Raw genomic sequence first — 26,195 nt, forward strand, 5'->3', positions numbered from 1 at the left:
TGAGTTTAGACGTAGACTAGGATCTGAAGCACCTGTGACGCATCGATCCCGGCACTCTTAAAGGCCTTCTACCCGAGACCCACTGCTCAGCTCTAAAGATTTTCTCAAATCCATCAGGTACAGGACCCGCTCAGTTTAATATGCTGAGTGCTTGAATGGGACCAAAACATCGCTTTCAAAGTTTGCTCTGTATTTTTATCTTTCTTTGCTTTCTTAGGGCTTTTGCTCAGCAAAGAAAACCACAGTAAAAACAATATTGATGTTTTGACAATAAACAGACAAACTGATGATGTTAGAGATCTTGGGTAAGGTTTTCTTCCCCACACACAAGTTGTTATATTCAAGTAGACTCTTTTTAGGTATATTCAGATGGAATTAATATGGGCCAATTTCAGTAGTTTCATACTTTGGATCTATAGCTTATTAGTGTCTGCAGAATGTTTTATACTTTGTGGTAAAGAGTTCTGCAGTAGGGTTGCGATAATAATCAACTATTTTGATTTTCACTTAGAAAAACTAGATTAAAATGGAAATAAATGAGACAGATTTTAAAGAAATTTTCAGTGACATTGTTGACTATTTCTTTTTAGCTGATGTAATTTAGACCAATTCTTTATTATTTGAATATTTTCAAGAAAGAGTGCTTCAGACTCATGGGAGTACATACAAGGTGTACTGAAGCTGGGCCTCACCTTCCCGAGTTGCTGCTCCGTGAGAGAAAACGCGTCCATGAATGCCTGGGCGATCACTGACAGACAGCCATCTATGTGCGGCGTCTTCTTAATGTCAAAAACGAACTGGGGGTTCTTCAGGATGTTGACCCAAAAGCGAAGAGGAAGGCTGTTCCGAGAGAGATTTCTTTTCAAAAACTGCCATCCCTATGACGGGGGTACTCTGTTCCCCAGTTTGTAGAGGGGCGGGTTTGTCCCTGTTATTGAAGGATGCAAGTCTGCTTCGCTGAGAACAAGAAAGGGCTAAACTGACAGAGCTCCTGAGGGAGGACTGGTGGAGGAGTCTGAGGTGATATTGACAAGGCACATTGTCTCCAGACAGCCCTAGGTTATGTCAGATGGTGAGGGCCAAGGAGAACATCTCAGCGGATCTCCAGAACTGACCTCCTCCCACCCACAGTGCTACACCCTGGCCTAAGCCACATCTCCTCTCACCCGGGTTATCACCTCCTGGCTCCTGACGGCTAATTCTCTCAATCAGCTCATGACCCTCCCCATCCTCCTCCAGATAAAAGCCTGGACCCTCACCTCCTGCTCATCTCACTCATTCTCACCCACTGGCCTCCTCACTGCTCTTCATGCGCACCAGGCCAGCTTGTGCCTGAGGACTTTGCCTTTTGTTGTCTGTCTTCCTGAAACTGTTTTGTCCCAGATAGTTTCATGGTTTATGCCCTCGCTTCTTCAGAGGCCTGACTCACATGTCATCATCTCTGTGGGGCTCCTGACCTCCCCTCTCCCCACCACCGTCCTGTCACTCTCTGTCCTCTTTCCCACTTTGTCTGCTGCACCAATCACCTTCTAATATACTGCATCTTACCTATTTGATTTATTGTCTATCTCTACCTATTAGAATGCAAGCTCTGTGAGAACATGGACTTCTGTCTGTTTACCTCATTTCTATATCTCCAGCACCTAACAGTTGTTGGTGCATAGCAGGCACTCAAATAATATGAACTTGAGGAACATTCAAAGTCCTTTCATTGTCTACTTCGCAGCTCTGGCCTAGCTAGTTACCTCTGGGATATGGCTACTGGGCCTCTTAATAGCTTTACTGTCCTGAGACTAAAGCATAGTAATCTCTATTTTGTAAAACTGCTGTTTGAAACTGCTATTTGAAATTCTCTGCTATTTTTAGGTAGTCCCTTGTTCTGTTATTCAACTCTGTCATTTTTAGACGGTCTCTTATTCTGTAAAATAACTTTGTTTTTTAGCTTAAAGAATAGAAAAGATAAACTTAACTGTCTGAACTTTCAAGCTAGCCATCTAATGTAAGGGGCTGATACGCTGATACTGATAATATTCTCATGCCAGGTGTTTGTTAGATATGATGTTCTCAAGGTTACAAGTTGTCTGTATAGATATGATATGTACTCAAGGTTACAAGTTATCTGCACAAGTAATATACACAAAGACCTGAAAAGATATAAAAAGAGAATGCTTCCTTTGTTTGCTCAGAATTTGACAGAGATATTCTGCTCTGAGCCCACATGTAATAAAGACTCCTAACTAATTGGCTTGTTAAGGTGTCTTGTATCTAGCTCGCTGATTTACGATATAACAAGACCACCCCTGCTCAATGCCACAATCTTCCCAGGGAAATGCTAGCCAGCAGCACCCAGGCCTCCTGTGGGAGTAGCAGGGCCTGGGAATAAGGCTGGAACACAGGAAGGGAGGGAGCCAGAGTAGGGTTGGGATAGACCCAGATTAAATGGGAGAAGATCTGAATTCCGGAACCTTAGCTTTTAGTACTCATTTTAAATGGCCTGGTGAACCTTAATGCCTTGAACTTGCCCGGAGGAGCTGGGTCACATCGTAAACATGTATTTCAAATAGAGGTGATGAGCTATGTTTCTCTACCGAGGAGAAATGTAGAATAAATCTGGATGCCTTGCCTTAGCTTAAGATGTAAAATGATAAAAAAACAAAATAAAACACAATCCTTTGGCTAATTCTCATGGTATCTGAATACTGCATTTGATTAAATAAAAGCAGAAATTTCTCTATAGAATTGGAGTATAGACAGACAGCTTGGAAATTGCAAAATGATGAATTCTCTGAGGGATAAATAAGAGTTCTCTAATGGAAAACTATGATAAAACCACAAAATATTTTTTCATCTTTTGCCGGTCAAGCTAAACTTGTTTTAACATTCCAAACAAAGGCTCTTTTCATTCATTGAAGATAACAGAGTTTGTTTATTTTATCCTGAAGAATAGGAGGCTCTATATAGGAATGTTTTTGTTTATTGTTTAAAATAGTCACAGCAAGAAACTGCTTGGCAGTGACAGCCTACCAAGCCAAGGCTCTGCTGCAGGGCTACCGGGTCCTCTGTGCTACCACGCCCTCCTCTCAGTCAGATCCTGCCCCAGGGGCTTGCATAGTCAGCAATCAATATCTGTTCTCACCTGTTTGTTTTCCAAATATGTACGACATCAGGATCAGTGATTTTCTTGTTTTCAGCCTGGGCGTCCAAAAAGTCAAAAAAGTACTTTATAGCAAACGGGGCTCTGCTGTTAGGTAAACTCCAAATGCTTCTAAAAAGTTTTTCAAGCACAGAGTGGATTGCCACCTAAAAGATACAGAACATCGGCTTAGGAGGTAAAACAAACAGGGTAGTGGTTCTGCAAACACAGTGGAAAATGAAATCCTAGCTCAGAGAAACTGATGTGCAAACGGGCTGACGAGAAGCCGACGGGGCCAGCATTGGTTCGGAAGCCTCTTGCTGATAACAGTATTGTTTAGTCGGGAGGAAGGATACTGGAAACCTCTAGCAGTAGAAATGCCCGTTGTAGGGCTGTGTACATAAACCGAGAGGCCACGGATGTCTGGCTTTTATTAGTTACGCTCAGCCTGGAAACACTCAAGTTGCTCTGTTCCCAGAATCTTTCCTGTTGCATATATTTCTATCATGGAGCTTCATTGTGTGCTTTCCAAAGCATCTGAGTGTTTTATAAAAACCCAATAGGCAGAGCTCTGTGGGGCAGATGAGGAAATAAAGAGGCGCTGGCTGTTCTCTACTCACTAAAGAAGCCCCCTCAGCCCCAGCAGGAGACAGGGCCAGGTGTGGGTAACGGCATATATGTTGCCAGTCATTTCAGAAAAAAGGGAACACCCCAGACTTCCATTAATCCCACTAAAAGCCAGATAAAGTAAAATTTGCTCCCAATTTGGTATTCTACTTACGTTTACAAGTAACACTTTTATATGTGAACAGAATTCTTAATTTTAAAAGGAAAAATAATCAGTAAGATTTACTGGGTCTGTAGTCACGGACTCCCCCACCCCTTCATTTTATTTGCAATTCAAAGAGGGAGTTTTATTGCTCATCCCTAATAACAAACAAAAAAGAGTAATTATGCTGTCAACCTAAAAAACAATAGTGAACTGTGGCTAAAGAGACTGGGAACAATATTAAATCCCTGATTGAAGATGTTACAGGAGAAATTTGTAAAATGCTGTTATCTTTGCAGTTTATAAAAAAGAAGAAGGGGGTAGGAAGTGTTTACAATTTAAATTTTCATTTTGCGTTGCTAGAAGGCACCAGAGATTTGTAACGTTTTCACACTTCAGTGGAAATTAAATCAAACATATTATACACCCCCAGGTGGCCGGAAAATGTGCTCCCTGGCAGTGCGTGTACCTTGGTCGACAGCAGCTTTGTCAGATACATTTCTTTTACTTTGAACTTGTGCTTCCCTCGATGTCTCTTTCCTTGCACGTCCTGGAATGCTTCCGAATCTGGTAAAATCTAAAGGGAGACAGAGCAGAAGCGTCACCCAGAGAGACCAGTCTTGCTGTGAAAGCATCGGATTCAGCAGGGAGCACAGAGGTGAAACTCACCAAATGGCAGTGGTCATCCGAGTATTCCACATCTGAACGCCGAGGGAGAGAAAACAGCCCGTTAACACCAGAACCTCGGGCTCACTGGCCTTCTCACAAAATGCCCCCTTTGCGCTATGCAGTGTCCTTGAGCTCGTCATAGCTACATTTCCCCTTGCTGTGTCTTAGGACCTTCAGAACAGATTGGGCCTGGGACTGGAGGGGAAGCAGGTTCCCTGTCCCTGGAAGTGTGGAAACTGGCCGAGATCACTTGCTGATCATTCTCAACTACACCCAGGGGCTGCAAGGCACCTGGCAATGAATAAGACAGATCGAGTTCCCGCCCTAATGGAATTTACATCCTAGCCAAGGAGAGAATTTCATGTACTAATTACACAATTATTTAATTACAATTGTGATAAGGATTGTGAAGAAGAATTATATGCCAAGAAAGTATATAACAAGGGCCTGACCTAGTCTGGGAGGTTTCCCTGAGGAAGGGAACCGATATGGAGCTGAACCTAAATGTACGGATAGAGTTAGCCAGGCAAATGGAGAAGAGGGACAGGTGCAAAGGTTTTAAGGTGAGAAGGAACTTGACCCCTTCTAGGATCTGAAAGAAGGGCAGTTAGTGTAGCTCACAGAGCAAGCGGGAGAGGGCAATCTTGTAAGAAATGCGGCTTTAAGGGGTGGTAAATGGAGGGAAAGAAGGGCTGGCCTTTTGTTTTGAAGATTAGAGGGACTGGCTGCGCTGCTGTTGCCTCTCGGCTGCCAGGCTGCAGGCTCTGGAAGTAGGTGCTGGGTCCTCAGGGCTGGGTTGACAGAGGGGTGATGAAAGGGCAGAGGGGCAGGGGTTCGGAGGGATTAAAATAATGGCTCTCAGCTGGACTGGGTAGGAGGAAGGAAGCAGATCCCCAAATAAAAAGCTCTGCAAAAGGCACAATCTGGAGTGTGAGACACAACCCTTCACTCTACAGCACAAGCACACCGATGCCCCTGCCAGCCAGAATGAGGCCACCTGTGCAAGAGGCTCCTCTCGCTCAGCCTGAGGGAATGCTGGATGGTGTCCTAAGGCTACCAAACTGTCCTGTCCATTTCCCCGGGAGCCCCGCGTTTCCTGTGTGAACTGGCCAGTGCTACGCCCAGCAGGCTCCTAGACCTCCACCTGTGAGAGCAGCCCGCAGGCCAGCCCAGCACCTGAGGGCTGAGGACTGCCTGACCGGCTGGAACTGGACCCTGCGGCTTTCTCAAGGCACCATCAGTGTTCTCTGCCCGAGGCTAGCAGGCGGCAGAAGAGAGTTTAGAGCAGTGGTTCTCAACCTTCCTGATGCCGCCACCCTTTAATACAGTTCCTCATGTTGTGGTGACCCCCAACCATAAAATTATTTTCGTTGCTACTTCATAACTGTAATTTTGCTACTGTTACGAATCGTAATGTAAATATCTGATATGCAGGATGTATTTTCATTGTTACAAATTAAAGCATAGTGATTAATCACAAAAACAATATGTAATTATATATGTGTTTTCTGATGGTCCTAGGTGACCCTGTGAAAGGGTCGTTCGACCCCTAACGGGGTCGCAACCCACAGGTTGAGAACCGCTGGTTTAGAGAGTGGCCTAGTGGCTCTTGCATAAAAGCTGCCCCTTTAGTTTGCCTCTTCTCCACTTTCTGGGAATTTTGCAAATGCTATCGTCAGCCATCCTGCTGAGGAGCTGGCAGGACGCTTCAAAGGCTGCCTCTGCCCAGGTGAGGGCTGGGCGTCCTGCTAACCACTGTTTACAGGGTCCTGTCCTCCTTGCAGGGCTCACATTCTTAGGGCGAGAAACAGAAATGGCTGTTCTCTGCTTCCAGGGAATTAAGTGGCAAGAGCTCAGCCTCCCCTCTGGGCCACACGTCTGATACTCTACAGCCGAGTGAGAACAAAAGATTGACATTATGTTGGTTACCTGAAGTAAAATTTGCTATCTTCTTAAAGACTTTTATAGTGGATCCATTTGATATCTGAAAGCAAAGATAAAAAAATATATGAGTTTTCAAAATTTAATGTATTTCTCAACTTCACCCAGCAATTAGATGGCTGGCTGGATTTTATAGTCTCACTTAGTAAATCAAATACTTATGAAGAATTCCTATGTTCTGGGCACTGTGCCGGAAGATGGAGCTAAATGATGAGCAAGACACTGTCCTCAAGGAGCTCCCAGTCCTGGAAAGGAGACAGACAAGGCAACGAGAGGCAGGGAGGCGAGTGCCGGAAGGGGGAGCCCAGGTGCCGCGGTACCCACGGGAGGCGGCTGGCCTGGGAGAGGGAAGAAGCTGGGTTCCTACTGTATTAATGAATGCTGAGCCAGGTTTTCACAAACTGGCATAGAAAGCCTGTGTCTACCCTGCGATAGAGCAGTTTCCCACCTAGGTATACACCCAGCAGAAATCAGTACCTATCCTGACAGTAAACTTTTTGTAATTACTGCATACTGGAAACAACCCAAATATCATCAACAAAATGAATAAATACTTTGGGGTACAACAGAATATTATAAAACAATGAAAATAAGCAAATTAGCCCTGGCTGGGTGTCTGAGTTGGTCAGAACGCAGTCAGGACGCACACAAGAATGAACCAACGAATGCATACCATAAATATGTGGACCAATAAATCAATGTTTCTCTCTCAAATCAATAAATACATTTCTAAATATTAAAGAAAGTGAGCAAATTACTGCTACATGCCGCAGGGATGACCTCACAATGATCTTGAACAAAAGAAGCCCAACACAAAGAATACATACTGTGTGATTTCATTCACATAAAGCTGAATAAAACAGAACTATGATGTCACAAGTTCAGAGAAGAGAGCGGGGTGGTGATTGGGAGGGCCGGGGCTTCTGAGGGACAGTAATGTCCAATTTCCTGACTTGAGTGGTAGTTATGGGAGGAGCTAGCGATAACTCATCAGCAGTGCACTTATGATTTGTTCTCTTTTATGTAGGTGTCATACACACACACACACACACACACATATACACATATATACACACACACACACTATATATATATATATGTATATACATGTATATACAGACAGTCCTTGGGTTACATTGGACTCGATGTACATCGTTTTGTAGTTACGTCACCATTTCCCATTTATTTATTAAAAAAAAAGTTCTGTCATTTCAACATATGTACATATGTGCTTTATGTTTTTTATTATTTATTTACCACAAGTAAAGGTCAGGAATTGTTACCTTTCTTTTAAATTTTTTTTTTTACTGTTTCACTTCGTTATTGCTGTGTATGTGCTCCATGTAAGTGACGTAGGTGCTTATGTAGGTGGGTTCCGACTTACGGCGAAAATTGTGTTACACCGTAGGAACGGATCTCTGATGTAACCTGAGGACCTACTGTACATATACACACACATTTTATATATATATGTATATACATGTATATACATATATATACACACACATCCTATATAATAAAGAGCTAATATGCTAATTAGACCGGATGGCGGAATGACCTTCCAGAATGACCTTCTGGAACGACCAGTGGGCAGGGGGCGGGGCTGCAGGGCCATGAGGCAGCCGGGGCTGCAAGGGCCAAGCCCCTTGCACAAGTTTTGTGCATTGGGACTCTAGTTTTATATATATATATGTGTGTATATATGTACATACATGTACACGCACACACACATATATATACACATTTTATATACTTTTGGATAATCTTCATCTGAGAATATTTTCCCATTGATTTTGAGAGAGAGTGAAAGGGAAGGGGAGAGATAGTGAGAGAAAGATTGATGTGAGAGAGACACATTGACTGGTTGCCTCCCACAAGCTCCCCGACCAAGGCGCAGGGATCCAGACTGCAACTAAGATACCTGCCCTTGACAGGAATGGCACCCTCAACCCTTGAGTCTGAGGGCCAATGCTCTAACCATTGAGCACCGACTAGGGCAAGTGTCTCCTATTTTAAAAGGAAGCTTGTAAAACCATAAAAATTGCATGCACTTTTAAATAAAAAATTTTAAATTTAACTCTTACTTACAGAAAAGTACCTAACATTCACTAATATAAAAGTATACAGCCCATTGAATGTTCACTCAAGTATATACCTGTGTAACCAGCACCCACATCAAGATATAAAATTATATTTCAAGGCCCTGAGAAGTACCTCCATTTCCCTTCCCAGGCAATAAAGATCCCTTCCTTTTCTGACTTCCATCATTATTGATTAGTTGTATCTGTTCTTGAACGTCATATAAATGGAGTCATTCAGTATATATTTGTGTGTCTAGCTTCTGGGGGTCAATATTAAGGTCTGTGATGTTTACCCAAGTTGTTGCAGCTACCAGCAATTTGTCCTTTTTAAAAATCACTGTGTATTATTCCATTGTGTGAATATACTATAAAAAAAATTGCCGTACAATAAAAGGGGTACTGACACATGCTACAACATGAATGAATCTCAAGAACATTATGCTAAGTGCAAGGAGACAGTCACAGAAGACCATGGGAGTGCGATCCCATTTATACAAAGCATCCAGAATAGGCAAATTTCTATAGACAGAAAGTAGATTACTAATTGCCTAACACAGGGGTTGGAGGAATGAGGAGTGCCTGCTAACGAGTTCAAGGTTTCCTTTTGGGGTGATGAAAATGTTCTAAAATTAGATTGTGGTAATGATTATACAACTCTGTAAATGTACCAAAACCCATTGAATTGTATGCCTTAAAAAGGTGAACTTTATGTATATAAATGTTATCTCAGTAGAGCTGTTAAAAAAATTGCTACAGATTTAAAAGGTGCATGTTTGACAAGCAAATGGTTTTACTCCATTCACACGCAATTGCAGTGCTGTGTGCAGCCTGTTTTGGAGATAAAGAGGAGCTCTCTCACCTGATGGCTTCTAGTGTACCCCTCCCACCCGGCCCCGGGACCTGGATGCTCAGAGGCAGAGGCGGCCTCCATCCTTGGGAGGAGCAAACTGCTCAGAGGGGCGGAGGGGCTGCTCCACAAAACAGAAGAGGCAGATGGGGTCACAGCAATCCTCACCTTCAGCTGGGGACTGTGGAGGGGAATCCACCCTGTCCTTTCTGAGCATCCTTAGCTAAGTGCTTCCCTCTCTGCCCTAAAGCTCTAAGGCTGTTTTGATTCTAACACTAATTTGGACCTGGCCTTCCCCAGTTTGGAAAAAAGTAGAAACTTAGGGTCTCTCGTCCGGCCTGCTACATGTTGGTTATCAGCATGTACAACCCTGCTTAGCAAGCACAGGGGATGAAGGCCTAATCTTCAGGTTGCACCCACAGAGGCAGGAACTCCGAGGGAGCCAGCCCTGGAGAGGCCCCAGAGCACAGCTGTCCAGCCAGCTGTGTCCCGCCAGCCGCTAACGCTAGGCCAGCAGTCCCAATGGCTGGTGTTCCCGACAGCTTGTGGGGAGGGTTCTGGGCAGGGGCTGCTGGGCCTCAGGCCTCTGTGACGTGTCTCAAGTGAGGATTCTGGACTCTTAACTTTGACTTTGCTGTTATTACCAAACGTCCTCTCCTTTCCCTTTGAGCCCTTCATTGTTTTCTGGCTGATTTTTCAATTATCCTCCACATTTGATGCAATTAAAGTGAACTGTGTGCAGGCACCCCCTTAGCGATCCTCCAGCACTGAGTTTGGAGACGGTTTGAAAATAGTTACAAACTCCTCCGCATGAAGACCTGGATGTGTTCTGTTTCAGAGCCAATAAATACCTTTTAATAAAAGGAAGCTGGTGATTCATTCTGGGTAACTGTCAAAGAATGAATCCCAAGTGGATCCCACGGAGGGTTGAGCCAATACTGTTACTGTCAGACGCTTCGCTTTGCCAGAAGCGAGCACCCTCGCTCCACATCACGAAGGCCACGTGGCCGGCGATAGGGAGCGCTGCCCGAAGTTCCCCCGTCTTCTCAGGCGCTGGCACGGCCCACTGCTGGCCCGTGCCGGCAGCGAGAGCGCGGAAGCAGCATGCCGTGCCGAGGAGACTGTGCTCAGAAAGTATCTCCCGAGAGCAAGGGTGAAAGCACTTTATGAGTGGACGAGTTGTGTGTTTTGAGCAGGGACGTGTGTGAGTGAGCGTGCTGCCAACTTTCACAGCTGCTCTGGGCGGGGCGGGGCACTCCCCCATGTGACACTTAACACCAGCGTAAAGGTGTTGGAAGGAGGGTCATTTTGAACAAGTCAGCTGCTACCTAGTCGAGGACAGAAAGGCCTTTTTGAAAAGCGCCACAGAACCCAAAGTGTTAAAAGTCTGTGCTGTTCGTTCCGTCTGAGGGGCTCCCAAGGCTTTCCTAAAAGTGACTCATTAATCCTCCCGTGTCCTGTGAGGCAGGAGCACCCTCTGGGCTCCTACTTCAGGAGTGAAAATTAAATTGAATCAAAGGAAGATTAATGCTGCTGGATGGGTCTGAGGAGGAATAATCCTCCAGCTCAGAGCAGAGCTGGTCCACATGGCAACTTCACAATAAGTCCGCCCCAGTCCTGCGGTGCCCCGGGTTCGATGTGACCACACGGCCACACGCCCGCCGTCTGCGAGGGCTGCCCGTCGGATGCTGCGGAGATGGGTGTGAGCGTTTCCACCCCCAGCACTGGGAGAAGGGACCCACATCAACAATTTAAGGTGACTCTTGAAATAAACAGAAATATAACGTATCCTCCAAACCATTTGCAAGTGAAGGTGAGATTTCTTTCACTAAAGTACTACCTTTATGGCATAAGTTGAAGATAATTCCATAAAATGGATTTTCTAGAAATATAAGCTTGAACTTTATGTAACCTTATGAAACTGACATTTTTATAGGTAAATATGGTCCAATATTGACCATTTCATATGGTTTAGCCTAAAAGGAAAGCTGGAATTTCCGCCTAAAATTTTTTATGGAAAATTATGAATAAAAAATATTCATATTTAATTCTGAATGTTGTCTGAAATATTATAATTTTTTCCTTAAAGAACAAACCTAAAAACACAATAATCAATATAAATCACCACGTGGAAGCCCTTGCTGGTAGCTCTCCGTCCTAAAACCGTGTCATATGAAAATAATTCTATTCAACTAGCGTCCCAGCAGCCACGCGTCAATACCACTCGCCCGTTTCTTTCTTAACTCTTCTCACTGACACCCCAAGGCTTGAGGCAGATGAAAAAGGAATCTTTTTCTCTCAGGGCCAGAGGGGTGACCTTGCTCAGTCCTTCGTGGCGGGTGGCGGGCTCATCAGAACATTCTCAACAGACTCATCAAACCACACACACAGTGTCTGGCAGCCTGGACAGCCTCCAAAGGGTTCTCGACACGTGGACACGCTCCCTCTGTGTGCCTGGGATTAGCCCGGGCCAGGGGCCACCCCCCTGACGACCACTGGAGAGAACACGAGCTGGGCCCCGAGCTGGGCCCCGGGAGGCAGCGTGGCCTCCGGCAGTGCTCAGACTGGGGCCCTAAGCGCTCCGTGCCCCGGGGGCCAGCCTGGTTAGCTCTGGGGGCCTGAAGGAGGCCTCCCTTCTGATGAAGGCAACTATGGTGTCTTCAAGGAACAATGTTAAAGTGGGATTAGAAATAAGGAAGCATTCCGATAAACCCACAGACGTGAGATTCATCGAAGGTTTGGAGAGGTTACCTTACGAACTGACATCAGGAAAGGTAATTACCAGGACCTCTCCTGAACGGCCCGGCTCTCCAGCCAGGTGGCCTCAGCGTCCGGAGCTTGGCTGACAGCCTGGTTCTGAGCAAGGGGACCCCTCTGGCCCAAGAAGAGTGCTTCCAGCCTTGGGGCATCAGCGAGAAGAGCTGTGTGACTGCGGCCAGGTGTCTGAGCCTCTCTGTGCCTCAGCATGGGAATGAGGAGAGTATCTGCCTAGAACAGTGCTCAGTGTACAAGCAGCGCTGCACACATTCCTTAAATAAACATCGAAAGTCATGCATGCTGTAAGAAGCCTTTAGAGATAGTCCAACCCTTCACTTCAGTGCCCAGAGGACACACCTCACCGCAAGGACTCAGCAGACCCGTGGGACAGTCCTATGAGCTTTAAATGTCATTTGGGTGACAGCTTCGGCATTAGCGGTGACCACTTCACCTGTCGTGAGGAACACTCTTCAACGACATGGTGGTTAAACATCTTTTCTGCCCCTCCAAACCTCACAGCTCAGAATGAGGGGTGCGAGCTGCAGACAAGGTTTCCTGCCGGACATGACTCTGTCCTCCACACTTGATGCCACTCCACAGCAGGGTGTGGGCGCGATGACTGGGCCAGCAAAAGGACCCCGGGGCGGGGGAGGAGTGCAGGGGAAGGGAAGAAGGCCCGGTCCCGGAGAGCCGTCTCCAGCCCCCTCACTTCCACATGCTCCCAAACACGGTGTGGTCCCTCCGTAGGAAACACGCACCCCACACACCGCCACGGCCGGAACAGAAGCACGCGGAGGACTTAATTACAGGGAGAAGGATGCCTCCGGCTCAATGTGTTTGTAAGGATGTCGGCTTTCCCACACCGTCTGCACAGGACAGAAGGAGACAGGAGCAGCATCGCCCTCCGCTGTGTTCATCTGATGGAAACCGAGGGTAATAAAAGCGCCTGCATCAGACGGTGGTTGTGAACATGGATCGGGCTCCTGCACGTGAACGATAGGGGCACAGCTGCCGCTGTTATCACTGTGGAAAGCAATCGTGCCGATGTCCACAGCGGCCGGGCTGCCACCCCCTAGGTGACAGGGCGCTGGAGGCTGCCGGCACCCGGCCCAGGAGAGGCTCTATTTTGGCTGTGCCCTCAGGTGCCCTGTAGAAACCTGTTCTCAAACATACAGACAGCAGCTCCTTCAGAGGAGACCAGCTGCACCCTGTCTGCCCCGGGACAGAGCCAGGCGGCGCAGCAGCGCAGGCCCCGCCTGGGACTGTGCTCAGGCAGGAGGAGGCCCCGGCCTCACCGACAGACTTTAAGGCCTAATTTGGGCTAATGGGAGGGAGGTGACTCTGAATCTCTAAAACTCTGGGTTAGACACCATTTTTCAAGAAAATACAGTTTTTTGCTTTCAAGCACTTACAGTGAGACTCAAACTAGGCCACTTAAGTAAATGAATAAGAGTGATAATTAGCATCTTGTCGCTTTGGAGGGAAATTCGAGTGCTCGCTCAGGAGAAATTTTTCTTTAACGAGAGGGCGTCAGCCAGCCCTGGCAAATTACTCCAAATTCTGGGCCTGTGGGGTGCTGCTAAACCAAGGACAGGCTCTGGTGGCCGAGGGTGGCGGTGGGTACTGTTTTCTGAGCGGTCTTTGGGAAACAGGGCATTTGAGATGGACCATGCATAGAGCTCCCGGGCCGATGGCCTCCGCTCCTTCAAGCGTGGTGTTTCTTGCCTTATGGCTTAGCGTTTTAAACAAGGAGAATCCTTTAAGCCCTGTGTCCTCATCGTGTCATTTATTACCACCATGTGGTGACGCTGGGGTATGAGGCCAATAAATCATTTGGACGGGAAGTGACTACAGGCCAGATTAATTTCATTATCATCCCTAAGCAGATAGGTGTCTAGCACGGCCGATGTCTCCAGCAAAGACTGATGTTCTCTCTCTCCCAACAGCCTTCCCTGTGCCTTGGTGCCTTGCAGACAGCTGTGGTGGATCCTCCTTTTCCCGGCCCAGTGGCGAGTCCTCCCTCAATGGTGGTGAGTGGCCACACCCCCTTCCCTTGGGTCCTACCCCCTGCCTCGAGGTTGCCAGGGGACACCAAGAAGCCTGGCCAGGGTGCCCCTCTCCTCGCACCACTGAGCGAGGCAAGCACATTAGTCAAAAGCAGCGAGAGAGGGTTCTGCTCCTCCCAAACTCACTGAGACAGGCTAGCCACCCAGACAGGAGCAGAGGAGGAGCTGGCTGGGGGTCTGCAACCTGAACATCATAGAAGCCCAAATGAGCTCTTCCCCAAGCCCTTCCACCCGCGCCAGCATCCTTCTCTCCTGCACTCCCTCTGGGGCAGTGCTGCTCCAGCATGGCCTACCAACGGGACATGTACTTCCAGAAAGTTCTCTGGGGTTTCTATAATCCCCAAGGCCATGACCAGCTCTGAACAAGTGGATTCTGAGGTTGGAAGGTCCAAGCTGCCGGAGGGCAGCACAGGAGCCAGCGGCTAATCCACAGCTCTCTCTCTCTCCACAAAGGCTCAGGGGCAGCACCTGCCGCCGCCCACAGCAGCTGCTCCAAACTGGGCGTGAGACCCACTCAGCAAGGCCCACAGACGAGGTGGTCTTGCTCTTGGCTGTCGTCCAGAAGCCGAGCTTGAGGAACAAACACTCTCGGCACCTCCTGCGGAGGGAGCAGGCAGGGCGGAGGGCCTCCTGGGCAGACAAGTCTCCTTAGGACAGTCAGCCATGAAGGAAGGAGGCACCCCCGACCCTCCAGGTGACCTGGGAGCTGCTCCTCTGGCTTCTTCATCTCTGAAAGAGCCCCCACATCCATGCCTCTGCCCTGCCATCCCCGAGGGCCTTTCTGACCATCTGTTCCTTGTGTCTCTCTCCCACCCGCATGGCTTGTGTCCACCTCCTGCCGTCTCTGAATCCACCCACTGTGTCCATCCCCAGCGCCACTGTCATTTCCGGTCAGCATCATCCCTCACCTGGAATCCAGGTTTGCATCCCTTACATTCACGCTCCACACACAGCCAGTTTTCTGAAACACAACTCTCCCTGCTTAAGCTTCTCCCCATGCTCCACGCACAGCCAGTTGTTTTCTGAAACACAACTCTCCCTGCTTAAGCTTCTCCAGGGGCTCCCCACTACTCTTGGGGTAACATTCAGCCCCTGAAGAAGCTGGCTGGGCCTGTGTGACGTGCACCTCCCTTCTCACCTCTGCCCACCTCTCCTCACCTCCTGGAGAGGCCGCTGTGTGAACTGGTTAAGCCTCAAACCGGAGAGCCCAACTGCCGGGGTCAAAGTCTTGACTCTGCTACTGTAACCACTGCTAAGTCTTTGAGCCTCACTGTAGCCATCTGTACAGTGGGTAATAACAATACCAACTCATGGAACTGCTATAAGATAGAATGAGCGAAATAAGGAGAAATGCTAAGGTGAGCCTGTGGCCCAGAGGAAGGGCTCCATAAAGGTTGGCTATTATTACCTTCCCGACCCCTCTCAAGTTTCAGCCAGTCTAAAAGTAGTTTTGTGGAAGAACATGCATGTTCTCCCATCCCTGCTAGATGTGCTGGCACCCCACCCCGGGCTGGTTAAGTTCAGGTCTCAGCTTAGTCATAGCTTCCTTCCCAGCTCCAAGCCACAGCACTACTCCAACATAAGGTGTTGCCTCATTACTTGTGTCCTCTCCCCTTCTCCACCCCTCCCCAGGGCTGCAGGACCTGTGAGGTCAGGGACCTGGGCTCTGTTCCTCGTGTAAGCATCCCAGGCTCTTAGCACATAGTAGGTATTCAACGAAGATTTGGATAATGTTGCTGAATGACTCCCAATATCCCAATGTGTTCAGGAACCTTCCCTGCCTCCTCTCTCTTGTTCTGTGCCCCTCACCCACATGGACACTCACTCAGCATGTGGGTCAGGGGCCAAAGGAGGTATCGCTGACTGTCACAAACAGGACATGTAGAGCTTCTTCAGAACACAGGACCCCACACCAAAGGTCCCGCGGTCTGTACGGACCCTGGAGAGCGGGAGGCTTTGTCAAGCTAAATGACTCCTCTAGGGCTTTGCTGAGGAACATGCTGAGAGGCCAGAGAATCTCATAAAGGTGACGTTTCTCACCTAAACTGCAGGGTGGAGAGCGATCGGCTCACTGAAAGTCAAAGCTTTGGAGAGGGGAACCCGGAGGAAGCCGTAGACCACGAGAGCAGTAACCCACGGGCTCTGCCAGATGAGCAACTGAGGAAAACTGCCCCAAACTATTCCAGAAAGTGGCTGGGAGTCCCGTGACTTTTAAAAAGAATTTACAAGGTACCAGAGATGACCTCATCCAGTCGGGCTTGGCGATGAGGGAGGGGACGAGGGGACCGAGCCTTGTCCTTACCTCGTAGTGGCCGATGGTGTTTAGCTTGGTGATTCCGTCTTCCAGGATCACGGAGGAGCCGTCGATGTCCAGGAGTTCTTTCTGCCGCATGCCCACCTGAAGCTCTGGAGAAAAGCCAAAAAGAGAGTTTTGTGCGCTTTAAAGATGACTGAGAAATTTTAAGTGCTGCCCTGTCACTTTTGCAAATATTATTTACAAACTTAATAAAGTGGGAAATATTTCTTTGAACATTTACAGATGTATCAGCCAGACTGGTAGCCTGAGTTTCGGTTTTATGTTGAGGCTTGACTTGTAAGACCACTTTTCCCTGAGGCTGTTCCTCTGGGGCTCTGCCTGGAAGTGAAGCCAAATGAAGAGAGTGACACCTGAGAGGGACTAGCTCCTCAGGAAACTCCCAAAGCCGTTCTGCACGCTCACCCACGCGTCTGTGCTCACAGCAGGCGTCGCCTTCTGTGGGCCCCCGGGTGCAGGTGCTGCCGGGCTAATGTCCCAGAACTCAGGGCTCAAACGCCATCACGGAGCTGCCCACTTGTGCCCTAGGGTCAGAATGTGGCCCACGGATGTGTGTTTTCTCTTTTTGTGAAACTGCACCATGTTTTCCTTATTATTTTAATGTCAATTCAGCACCAACATTTAATGACCGGGATGTTGCACATAAAAATTTGGAATCTGCTTTCTCTCTTAAAAAACAGGACCCTCTGGCAACACGGACCATACAGGCCCACCATCGGTGGCAGCTAAGTGGCACTGCCCCCAAGATGGCCTTTCTTTCCCCATTAGGACAGGCCCCACCACTTCCTGTTGTCCTAGGCCAGTGGTCGGCAAACTCATTAGTCAACAGAGCCAAATATCAACAGTACAACGATAGAAATTTCTTTTGAGAGCCAAATTTTTTAAACTTAAACTATATAGGTAGGTACATTGTTATTAACTTAATTAGGGTACTCTAAGGCTTAGGAAGAGCCACACTCAAGGGGCCAAAGAGCCGCATGTGGCTCTCGAGCCAGTTTGCCGACCACTGCCCTAGGCAGGCAGGCAGGCAGGCAGGCCCACCCGTGTCTATACTTCCTGCCCTTGAGCATCTGGGTGTGTGAGTGTCTGCCTGGGGTCTGAGCCTCGCTGCTTCCAATATACTCTAATGGCTGGTCTCTCGGGCTCTGCTCAGTGTCCTGAGGCCAGCCCCGGAGCAGTGGCAGATCAGCAGCCTCGCAGAGCCTGCCTGCTGGCGCCAAGTCCCATTCCCACCAGACAACTCGGGAAGCTTCCAGCTGGCTTGTCCCGCTCCCTGCCTTCAGGAGCCAGGAGCAACGGGCAGGCACAGAGCTGGGAGCGGTGGGAGGACCACCACCACCTGGCTCCGTGGGTCATCTCCTCTGCAGTCAGGGCCACTCATGTGTGAGAGGCAGACTCAGGGCAAGGAAGCTGATGGTCCTGGTCCTGTTTCCTGGCTGAGCTGCCCTTTGACCCTGCACCTAACCAATGAGCTAAATAGGTCTTCAAGTGCCCAACAGTCCATCCCATGACAGCCAACAGGAGAGAGGCAGAGGGGAGGTGCCTCTAGACCAGTGATGAAGAACCTATGACACGCGTGTCAGAGGTGACACGCGAACTCATTTTTTTGGTTGATTTTTCTTTGTTAAATGGCATTTAAATATATAAAATAAATATCAAAAATATAAGTCTTTGCCGAAACCAGTTTGGCTCAGTGGATAGAGCGTCGGCCTTCGGACTGAGGGGTCCCAGGTTCGATTCCGGTCAAGGGCATGTACCTGGGTTGCGGGCACATCCCCAGTGGGAGATGTGCAGGAGGCAGCTGATCGATGTTTCTCTCCCATCGATGTTTCTAACTCTCTACCTCTCTCCCTTCCTCTCTGTGAAAAATCAATAAAATATATTAAAAAATACATATATAAGTCTTTGTTTTACTATGGTTGCAAATATCAAAAAATTTCTATATGTGACACGGCACCAGAGTTAAGTTAGGGTTTTTCAAAATGCTGACACACTGAGCTCAAAAGGTTCGCCATCACTGCTCTAGACCCTGCTTCCTTTATAGCCGGGTCACGCAGTGGCTACATGTTTACCTGTTTCATTCACATTTGCCCACCCTGTCCCCAGGCCTCTCTCAATGGCCTGTTTGTTAGCAGGTCTGACCGGGAGGGTGCGGTGGGGTGGTTTTAATTGCTTGCTTAGTCGCCGCTACAACTGCACGTGGAGGGGAGATGAACCTTGTTAGGCTGTCTGTCACTGCAGTGATTTTACTCTTCTTTCCCGTCCCATTATCTGCTATAAAATCCCATGACAGTCTCCCGCAAGGGCTGTGTGCAGCTCAACTTTACAATGTTGATGAACATTTGAGTGAAGTGAGCCCTGCTAGCCCCCTCACGCATATGCTCTCCTCTGCAATGTACCAATAGAGCCCGACAATGAATGCACAGCAGATGCTGCTGGTGCTGGGGGAGGGCGGAGGAGGCACTTAGTGCAGGACGAGATTAGCAGAGAGGAAGATGACCTTTCCACGCGCTGGAGCTAGCACCCCGAGTCTGAGCCCCCTGCTAATGACACTCGGTACCAAACAAACAAATCAAATGCCAACAGGAAACGCGGCACAGACGGAGGGAGGGCACGGGGTTCACACCTTGTGGTACTTCCTGATGCAGGGGGAACCCATTCGGTCTCAGGATAGCAATCTCATGCATCTGATTTACAAACCTAATATTTAAAACACCAGCATCTCTGAGGGATTACGATTCCAGGAAGAATCGGCACGCTGTCGGAGAGCATCGCAGTCTCGGGGCCCCTAGAAGTGCCCCCCGGGAACGACAGGCCAAATAAGCGTCACAGATGGAGGCTTCCATGCTGGGGGCAGGGAGTGAGGGGGGAACAGGGGTGCTCATTAGGGGCCTGGGACAAAACAGCTACCGCGTCGCCTTACCAAGACAAATCTCATTCAGCTGAAGTCCATAAGGAGAGCCGTTTTTGCTGAGGAATGCTTGGAAAATCTTTTCTTTGGCTTGGCCTATAGTATCACAATCAAGAACATTGACTGAAATATTCCGACAGACATCTGCACTGTCGTTTTCCGGGATTTTTTCAAAGACGACGTTTAACGCCTGCGAGAACATAAACAGGGTTTCAAGTCGATTAGGTAATTGCAATCTGAAAGGCACTCCTACAAGACACGAACTCGGTGAGCCCGACCAATACCGCCGATGGCACATTAGCAACCACCGCACTGCATTATCCTTTAATCTTTTTCCCATAATCCATTCTTTTCAGGGATAATGAAAAGGAAAACAGAAAGTTAAAACTCTCATTTAGAGCATGTATTGAATAAATATATCTGAGAGTAAACTATATATACTCATAAATGTTCTAAAAATGGTGATTTCTAATTTCATCCTCAAAAATAAATGTAAAAACTTGCTTCCACAGTAGATGAGGGCAGACTGGTGATTATCTTTTTATTAACAGAACCACAGAGTCCCAGGAGTGAGGTTGCAGGTGACGGGAAAGGTTACTCGGTCCCTGTACTGACCAGGGGGAGAGGTCACTTTTTAATATGCAGCATTAATTATGGTAACACTCATCGTCCCCTCCAGACTGTTTCCTGAGCCTTCATTAAAACACTGAGATGCCCACCCTGTGCTATTATCTGGGCATTAATTATTTTACATTTCAGGGCCATTACTTAGCGTGTTGTCAGTTAGCATTCTCCCAGTGCAGCAAGAATCAGATGAACTGCCTGGCTCAATGGTTGAGCGTCGACCTATGAACCAGGAGGTCACGGTTCGATTCCCAGTCAGGGCACATGCCTGGGTTGCAGCTCGATCCCCAGTGTGGGGCGTGCAGGAGGCAGTTAATCAATGATTCTCTCTCATCACTGATGTTTCTATCTCTCCCTCTCCCTTCCTCTCTGAGATCAATACAAATATATTTTTAAAAAAAGACTCAGACGAATGGGGGAAGGAAGGCCTTTGTGAATGCGTGAAAACATCAAGCCAGGAATGTTTCAAAACTAATTTAAGAGCAATTTCAGGTTTACTCTGTCTAAGAACAAATGGACACATCAAAAACAACAAAGTTTTTTTACTGAAGATCCTTGGGGAAACTGAGTCACGGATGTGCTAAGAGTATTATATAGTTGGCATAGCATACAGCTTAGTCTAAGGCATCTTCGTGATCAAGGGGTCAAAAGACCCAGATCCTTGGGGAAAGTATTATATAGTTGGCATAGCATACAGCTTAGAGTCTAAGGCATCTTCGTGATCAAGGGGTCAAAAGACCTGGATAGGGTGTGAAATGCACACTTATTTAACATTTTTGAGCCTGGCTGTGATGAGGGAATATGAAATGATTAACTACTGAAAATGTTTAAAAAAATGAAAACACAAATGATGTGGAGAAGGGGGTCCTTAGGGTTAACAACTTCCAAGTGTGTATACTAACGGTACCTGCCTTCTAGTGTTGTTATGAAGATTAAATGAGATAATGCATGTCAAGGGCCTGACACAGGGCCGGGCTGCTGGAGGATAATAGCAACGGGGATCAGTCATTTCATGTAACTCACTGCAATTATTACTATTGGCAGTGGAAACAGAGAGTGGCTGCGCACACATGACTCTGACCACAAGCTCAGTGTCTGTCGGAGGAAGGAGGATGCTGCCGGCAAGCAAAACGGGCAGAACACCTGCTCTGGGGTCAGCCTCCTGGGTTCAGTCCCACCCTAACCAGCTGGTAACCTCTCTGCAGCTGTTTCATCACCTGCAACGTGGAGATAACAACGGGCAGCGCCTCCCGGGTTCCTGTGACGATGGGCTGAATGAACCAGGCAGCACCTCGAACAACGCCTGGTTCAGGGGTGCTTGGGATGATACGACTTGCAGACCAAGGACATGGACAAGGGGCTTCTGAACTCTGGGGCGGTTCTCAGGAGCGTGTCTTCTTGTCACTGCCTATAAATCTTGCCCCCACAATCCTGTTTCCAATTATGCAACAGTCCGCTTGGGCCCAGTGCTAACCACAGGAGTCAGGACTCTGAGTCAGCGGCTCTGAGCTCTGAGGTTTGGCGGTGAGCTCGGTCGGGCCTGTGTGAGTTCCTCCTGGCCCGGAGTTGCTCCCTTGCCTGCTCTCAGAGCACATCTATGTTTGGGCCAGTCACCCCCTGGGAGGGTATGTGGAACACCTCTCTGCTCACAAAGCCCAAAGGACTGGACCAGAGAGCAGGCAGGGAGGGCCTGGCGGAAGGGCAGCTGGCTATCGGGCGGGCTGTCTGGAAGGAACTGACATGGCGAAGCCTCAGGCCAGAGTCCGCTCCCTCCCTCCCTTGTTTGGCAACATTACTGAGGCCTCTGGAGCCAGACAACCTGCCAAGTGCATTTCAAGACATTCTTTTTAAAATCGTAAGATCCTGGGGAAGATGTTGTATAATCCTCAACCTCATTTTAGAGTGAGGAAACTGAGGCACGGAGGGGCCAAGTGACTTGTGCCAGGGACACAGCTCCTAAGTGGCAGAGCCAGAAGTTGGTGCCATGAACCACTGAGTGATGGGCCCCCCCTCCCACCAGCCTCCTCCCTCGCCCTCCCTCCACCTGTCGCCCCCAGGGACGCCGTGTTGGCTGAGGCTGTGAGGTCCTATGCTAGATCCCAGCACAAACGGGGGTTCAGAGGGGGCGGCAGGGTAAATGCGAGTCCTGCCCGCTAAGGTCTGCGCAGACTTGCCCGTGTCTCCCCGTGTTCCTCTCCCGTGGGCTCCGCCCTTGGGGTGGCGGTGGTGAAGCTATTTCACAGGCTTCCAAAGATAAAGGAGAATAGAAAGCACCTGTCATCAGAGCTCCAGCAAGCCCAGCCCTCGAACAGTTTTATGGGTATTTGTGAAATAACACTGTGTGACTACCTAAAGGGCACTATTGTCTTTAACAAAAACACCGCTTTATAGGCAATAAATGTTCTTAAAAACATAACCAAAAGGAAAAGAAATCTTAACTGGATGTAAAATAATGTGAACCTGCGCTGCCTCCACAGCTGGATGGGGGAAATACGGAAAATGACAGTGTACAGAGTCCACAGGGAATTCTGAGAGTACATTCAGACACAAATGGATTTGTGTTCATTTCTCAAGCTGTTAGCACTTACTATTCAACAGCAGTTTCCTAACGTGAATGGTGTAGTCAGGCTCAGAGTGGGCCCCGCCTCTTCACCCCACCCGGCCCTGAGGGCCAAGTCTCCACTCCCCTTCCACACCCGGAACCCAGTCTTCCCGTACTCTACTCTCCTCCCTGCTAGGGGCTGGGTGTAGGAGGGACCTTAAGGCAGTCCTTGTTCTCGGGGAATTGTCTAATTCACATTTTAGTGGAGAAGTAAAGCATCACCTGTGAAGCAACATGCAGCCACCAGGTGCAGCTCGATCACCCTGGGTCAGTGGTCACAAAGAATCGGGCAAAGTCAGGGGGCTGAGGCCCTGACAGAGGCAGCCTCCCCGCGGCCTGCTCCTTCCAGCTGTGGCGCCTGGGCCAGCCACCTAATAACTCTGAGCTTACAATTCTCCTTGTTCTCATCTTCAAAGAGTGATGGGATTCCTAAGTAAGAACAAGTAGCCAGGTCGGCGCGGTTCAATGGGTGGGCATTGACCTATGAACCAGGAGGTCATGGTTCGATTCCTGGTCAGGGCACATGCCCGGGTTGCAGGCTCCATCTCCAGTGAGAGATGTGCAGGAGGAAGCCGATCAATGATTCTCATCACTGATGTTTCTATCTCTCTCCCTCTCCCTTCCTCTGAAAGCAATGAATAAATAAATAATAACAACTAATAATAGCAAATTAAGGAGTGCTTCCGGTGTGCCAAGCACCATTGTAAATGACGTGTATTCATATATGTAAATTAACTCAGAAACAACCCTATGATACACAGTCTATCATGATTCCCATTTTACAGATGAGAAACTGAGGCACAGAGAGATTAAGTAAATTGCACAAGGTCACCCACCAAGAGCACGGTGAAGCAGGCACTCTATCTCTGTGATCTTAGACACGTGGTGATCCTGTCTTTCAAAATATGAAAATGTTTTGTAAACTGAGCATGGTCCAAATCTATGGGATGGTGATTAATTTTTAATACCCACGAAAGGCTAAAGTGCTCTAAAATGTAGACCTGTCTCCTTACCAGAAAGCTAGCCTTCGGGTAAGAGAAACTTCTCTAGCTCTCCCTATTTCGTTGGCATGCAAGTGTCAGCAAAGCCTGGGCAAAAGATATGGTTGGTTGTCCAATCAGCAGCCATCGCTCCTCCTTTGCTCGGGAAGGCCAGGTGTCGACAGCACTGGGCCCCGACTAGGTTAGACTGGTGGCAACTGCCTTCTCCTTCACGGGAGATCAGTCATGTGACCCGTTCTGGCCAATGAGACATAATAAAAGGGGAGAACAGTGCTTAGAGCTGTGGTCGCTATTTTGTGACTAGGAAGCAAGGCCTAAAAGGAGCATGAAAATGGTGACTCAGAGCCTGACACTGCTGAGTGGATAGACCAGCCTTGGGCCTACTGACCTCCAGACTTTCTGCGTTAGAATGAAATTCCACGCTCTTACTAGTTCAGGCACCATTAGTCAAATTTTCTCTTACAGCTGAAGACACCCAAACTGACAGAGCTGCCCTTGTTGATGCTCTGGCAGATAAACCCATTTACTGACAATCATCTACTTTGCATCTACTATATGCAGGGCATTGCAGATGAGATACAAAGGAGAACTTGGCACTGAGCCTGCCTGTGTAGTATTTGAAAACTGGTAGAACTATGATGGGATACACACAACAAATTCTAATATCAGATAGGAAACAGTAGGTATAGATGAAGTTTCAGAGGTTCAGAGAAATATTACCTCTAGCTTAAAGGAGAGATTTCAAAGGGAGAGAAATCAGGGATGGCTGCATGGAGGAAGAGACATTTGAATTGTATCTGGAAAGAAGCTGCATGTACAGAGTACATGAGGAAGCCTCTGAACCATTGATATACTTGGCTTCAATTCTAATTAAACTGGTGAGCAGCAAGCTTCAATCTTTCATGCAGGCTACTAAGTCAGGAAGTCTAGTTAAAGAATCTCAATTCCTTTGGGTAGAACAGAGGGTGGAGGACTTGAAGAACCCTGTTTGTATTCCCAAAACCACCACCTGCTATCTGAGAGAGAAGCCTTGTACTATTTACTAGTATAGAAACAAAAGGTGAAGAAGAGAACACTTCCTTCTAATGAGGTTTTAGGTTTCTAACAATAATAGCCAGCACTATTGAGCACTTACCATGTACTGGGAATTGTCTTAAATGCTTTGCTAATTCATTTAGTACTCACAACAGCTCAATGAAGTGGGCACTATTATCAACCTAATGGTTGAAGATACTGGGGCACAGAGAAGTTTAGAAATGTGTCCAAGACTGCACAGCTGGTGATGTCATAACTAGGATGTGCCCATGCTCTTAACGTGGAAGCCAGAAGGTCCATAAGGCAATTAACATCTAAGCAGAGTCCCAACCTGCCTGAGGTCTTTGGTAAGTGCCTCAGAGCAGACAGGAAGGACATGACCACTTGGCAGCGGAGGCTCTGTCTCCGCACCTTGGCTTGGCATGAACCCGCTCAAGCGGACGCACCCACAGGCATTTTCATGGAGCTCATGTTTGCCCAGAATAAAGATGAGCTTTCCCAATGATGTGGTGAAGTCTGGCCAACGAGATGAAGTGGGTATGCTCTGTGGCAGTCTCTGGGAAACTGTCTTAAAAGACAGCTGTGACCACCTGTCCCCCTTTCTATAGTCCAGGTTACGTCCTGCTGGCTGGAATGCAGAAGGAGGCTGGGGGGTGAGTGAACACCTTAGGCCATGAGGTGACCTGAGGACATGAGAGAGAAGGAGTCTGGGACTGCAAGGATGTCCCAGAGTAGAGGCGCCCACCAGTGTTGGGCTGCCCACCCCAGAGCTTCATGTGGGAGAGAAATAAACTTCTCCACTGCTGAAGCCACAGGTATCTTGGGTCTCCATTTCTTGCAGCAGAACCACATCCTAATGGATTCAGGAACATGCCTCTTGCAAAGAAGGGTTATTACAAGGGCAAGGCTATTTGGAAGACGCTTGGCCCAGAACCCAGAGAAAGACCAGACTGTAAAGGCCCTTTTGTACCATGTCACAAACCAGCCCCTTTAGGTGGTAGTTGCTCAAGTTTATATTGTGGTCTCCTGTTCACATCTGCCCAGCGGGATGTTGTCTGTCCTGGGTTGTAAATGCCCAGATACAGGAGTTACGGGTAACATTTTGAATAGTAACATAAGCTTTTAATTACAATGGATTCAGCTAACCAACTTGCTGCATCCCCCAACCTATATAATAAAAGAGAAACATGCAAATTAACCCTCTGCTGCACTCAAGCCACGCCCATAAGTTACACCCACCAGCCAATCAGGAGCGAGTATGCAAATTAACCCAACTAAGATGGCGGTGGCCACGGAGCTGGAGCAAGCAGGAGGCTTGGGTTGCCCCCAGTGATGGAGGAAGCCAAGCTTCCCGCCTGCCCTGCCAGCCCTGAGCTCTGCTCAAGGCTACAAAGTTTCAATTATAGAAGATAAATAAATCCCAGATACCTGCTTCCAGCCCGCGG

At 48.1% G+C, this 26,195-nt stretch overlaps 1 protein-coding gene across 1 annotated transcript in view; it reads right to left on the reverse strand.

Moving 5' to 3' along the window:
- PLXNC1 (plexin C1) overlaps nucleotides 1-26,195 on the reverse strand; it is a 158,145-nt gene that overhangs the window by 4,430 nt on the left and 127,520 nt on the right. The window contains exons 22-28 of the mRNA XM_014548340.1: nucleotides 19,501-19,678; nucleotides 16,566-16,669; nucleotides 6,501-6,555; nucleotides 4,572-4,603; nucleotides 4,372-4,479; nucleotides 3,137-3,300; nucleotides 693-840 (exon numbers count right to left, since the gene is read on the reverse strand). Coding sequence (XP_014403826.1) covers nucleotides 693-840; nucleotides 3,137-3,300; nucleotides 4,372-4,479; nucleotides 4,572-4,603; nucleotides 6,501-6,555; nucleotides 16,566-16,669; nucleotides 19,501-19,678 — 789 coding nt within the window. The remainder of the gene's footprint in view (nucleotides 1-692; nucleotides 841-3,136; nucleotides 3,301-4,371; nucleotides 4,480-4,571; nucleotides 4,604-6,500; nucleotides 6,556-16,565; nucleotides 16,670-19,500; nucleotides 19,679-26,195) is intronic.

The sequence above is a fragment of the Myotis brandtii genome, unplaced genomic scaffold (assembly GCF_000412655.1).
Source record: "Myotis brandtii unplaced genomic scaffold, ASM41265v1 scaffold504, whole genome shotgun sequence".
In the NCBI taxonomy this organism is placed as follows: domain Eukaryota; kingdom Metazoa; phylum Chordata; class Mammalia; order Chiroptera; family Vespertilionidae; genus Myotis; species Myotis brandtii.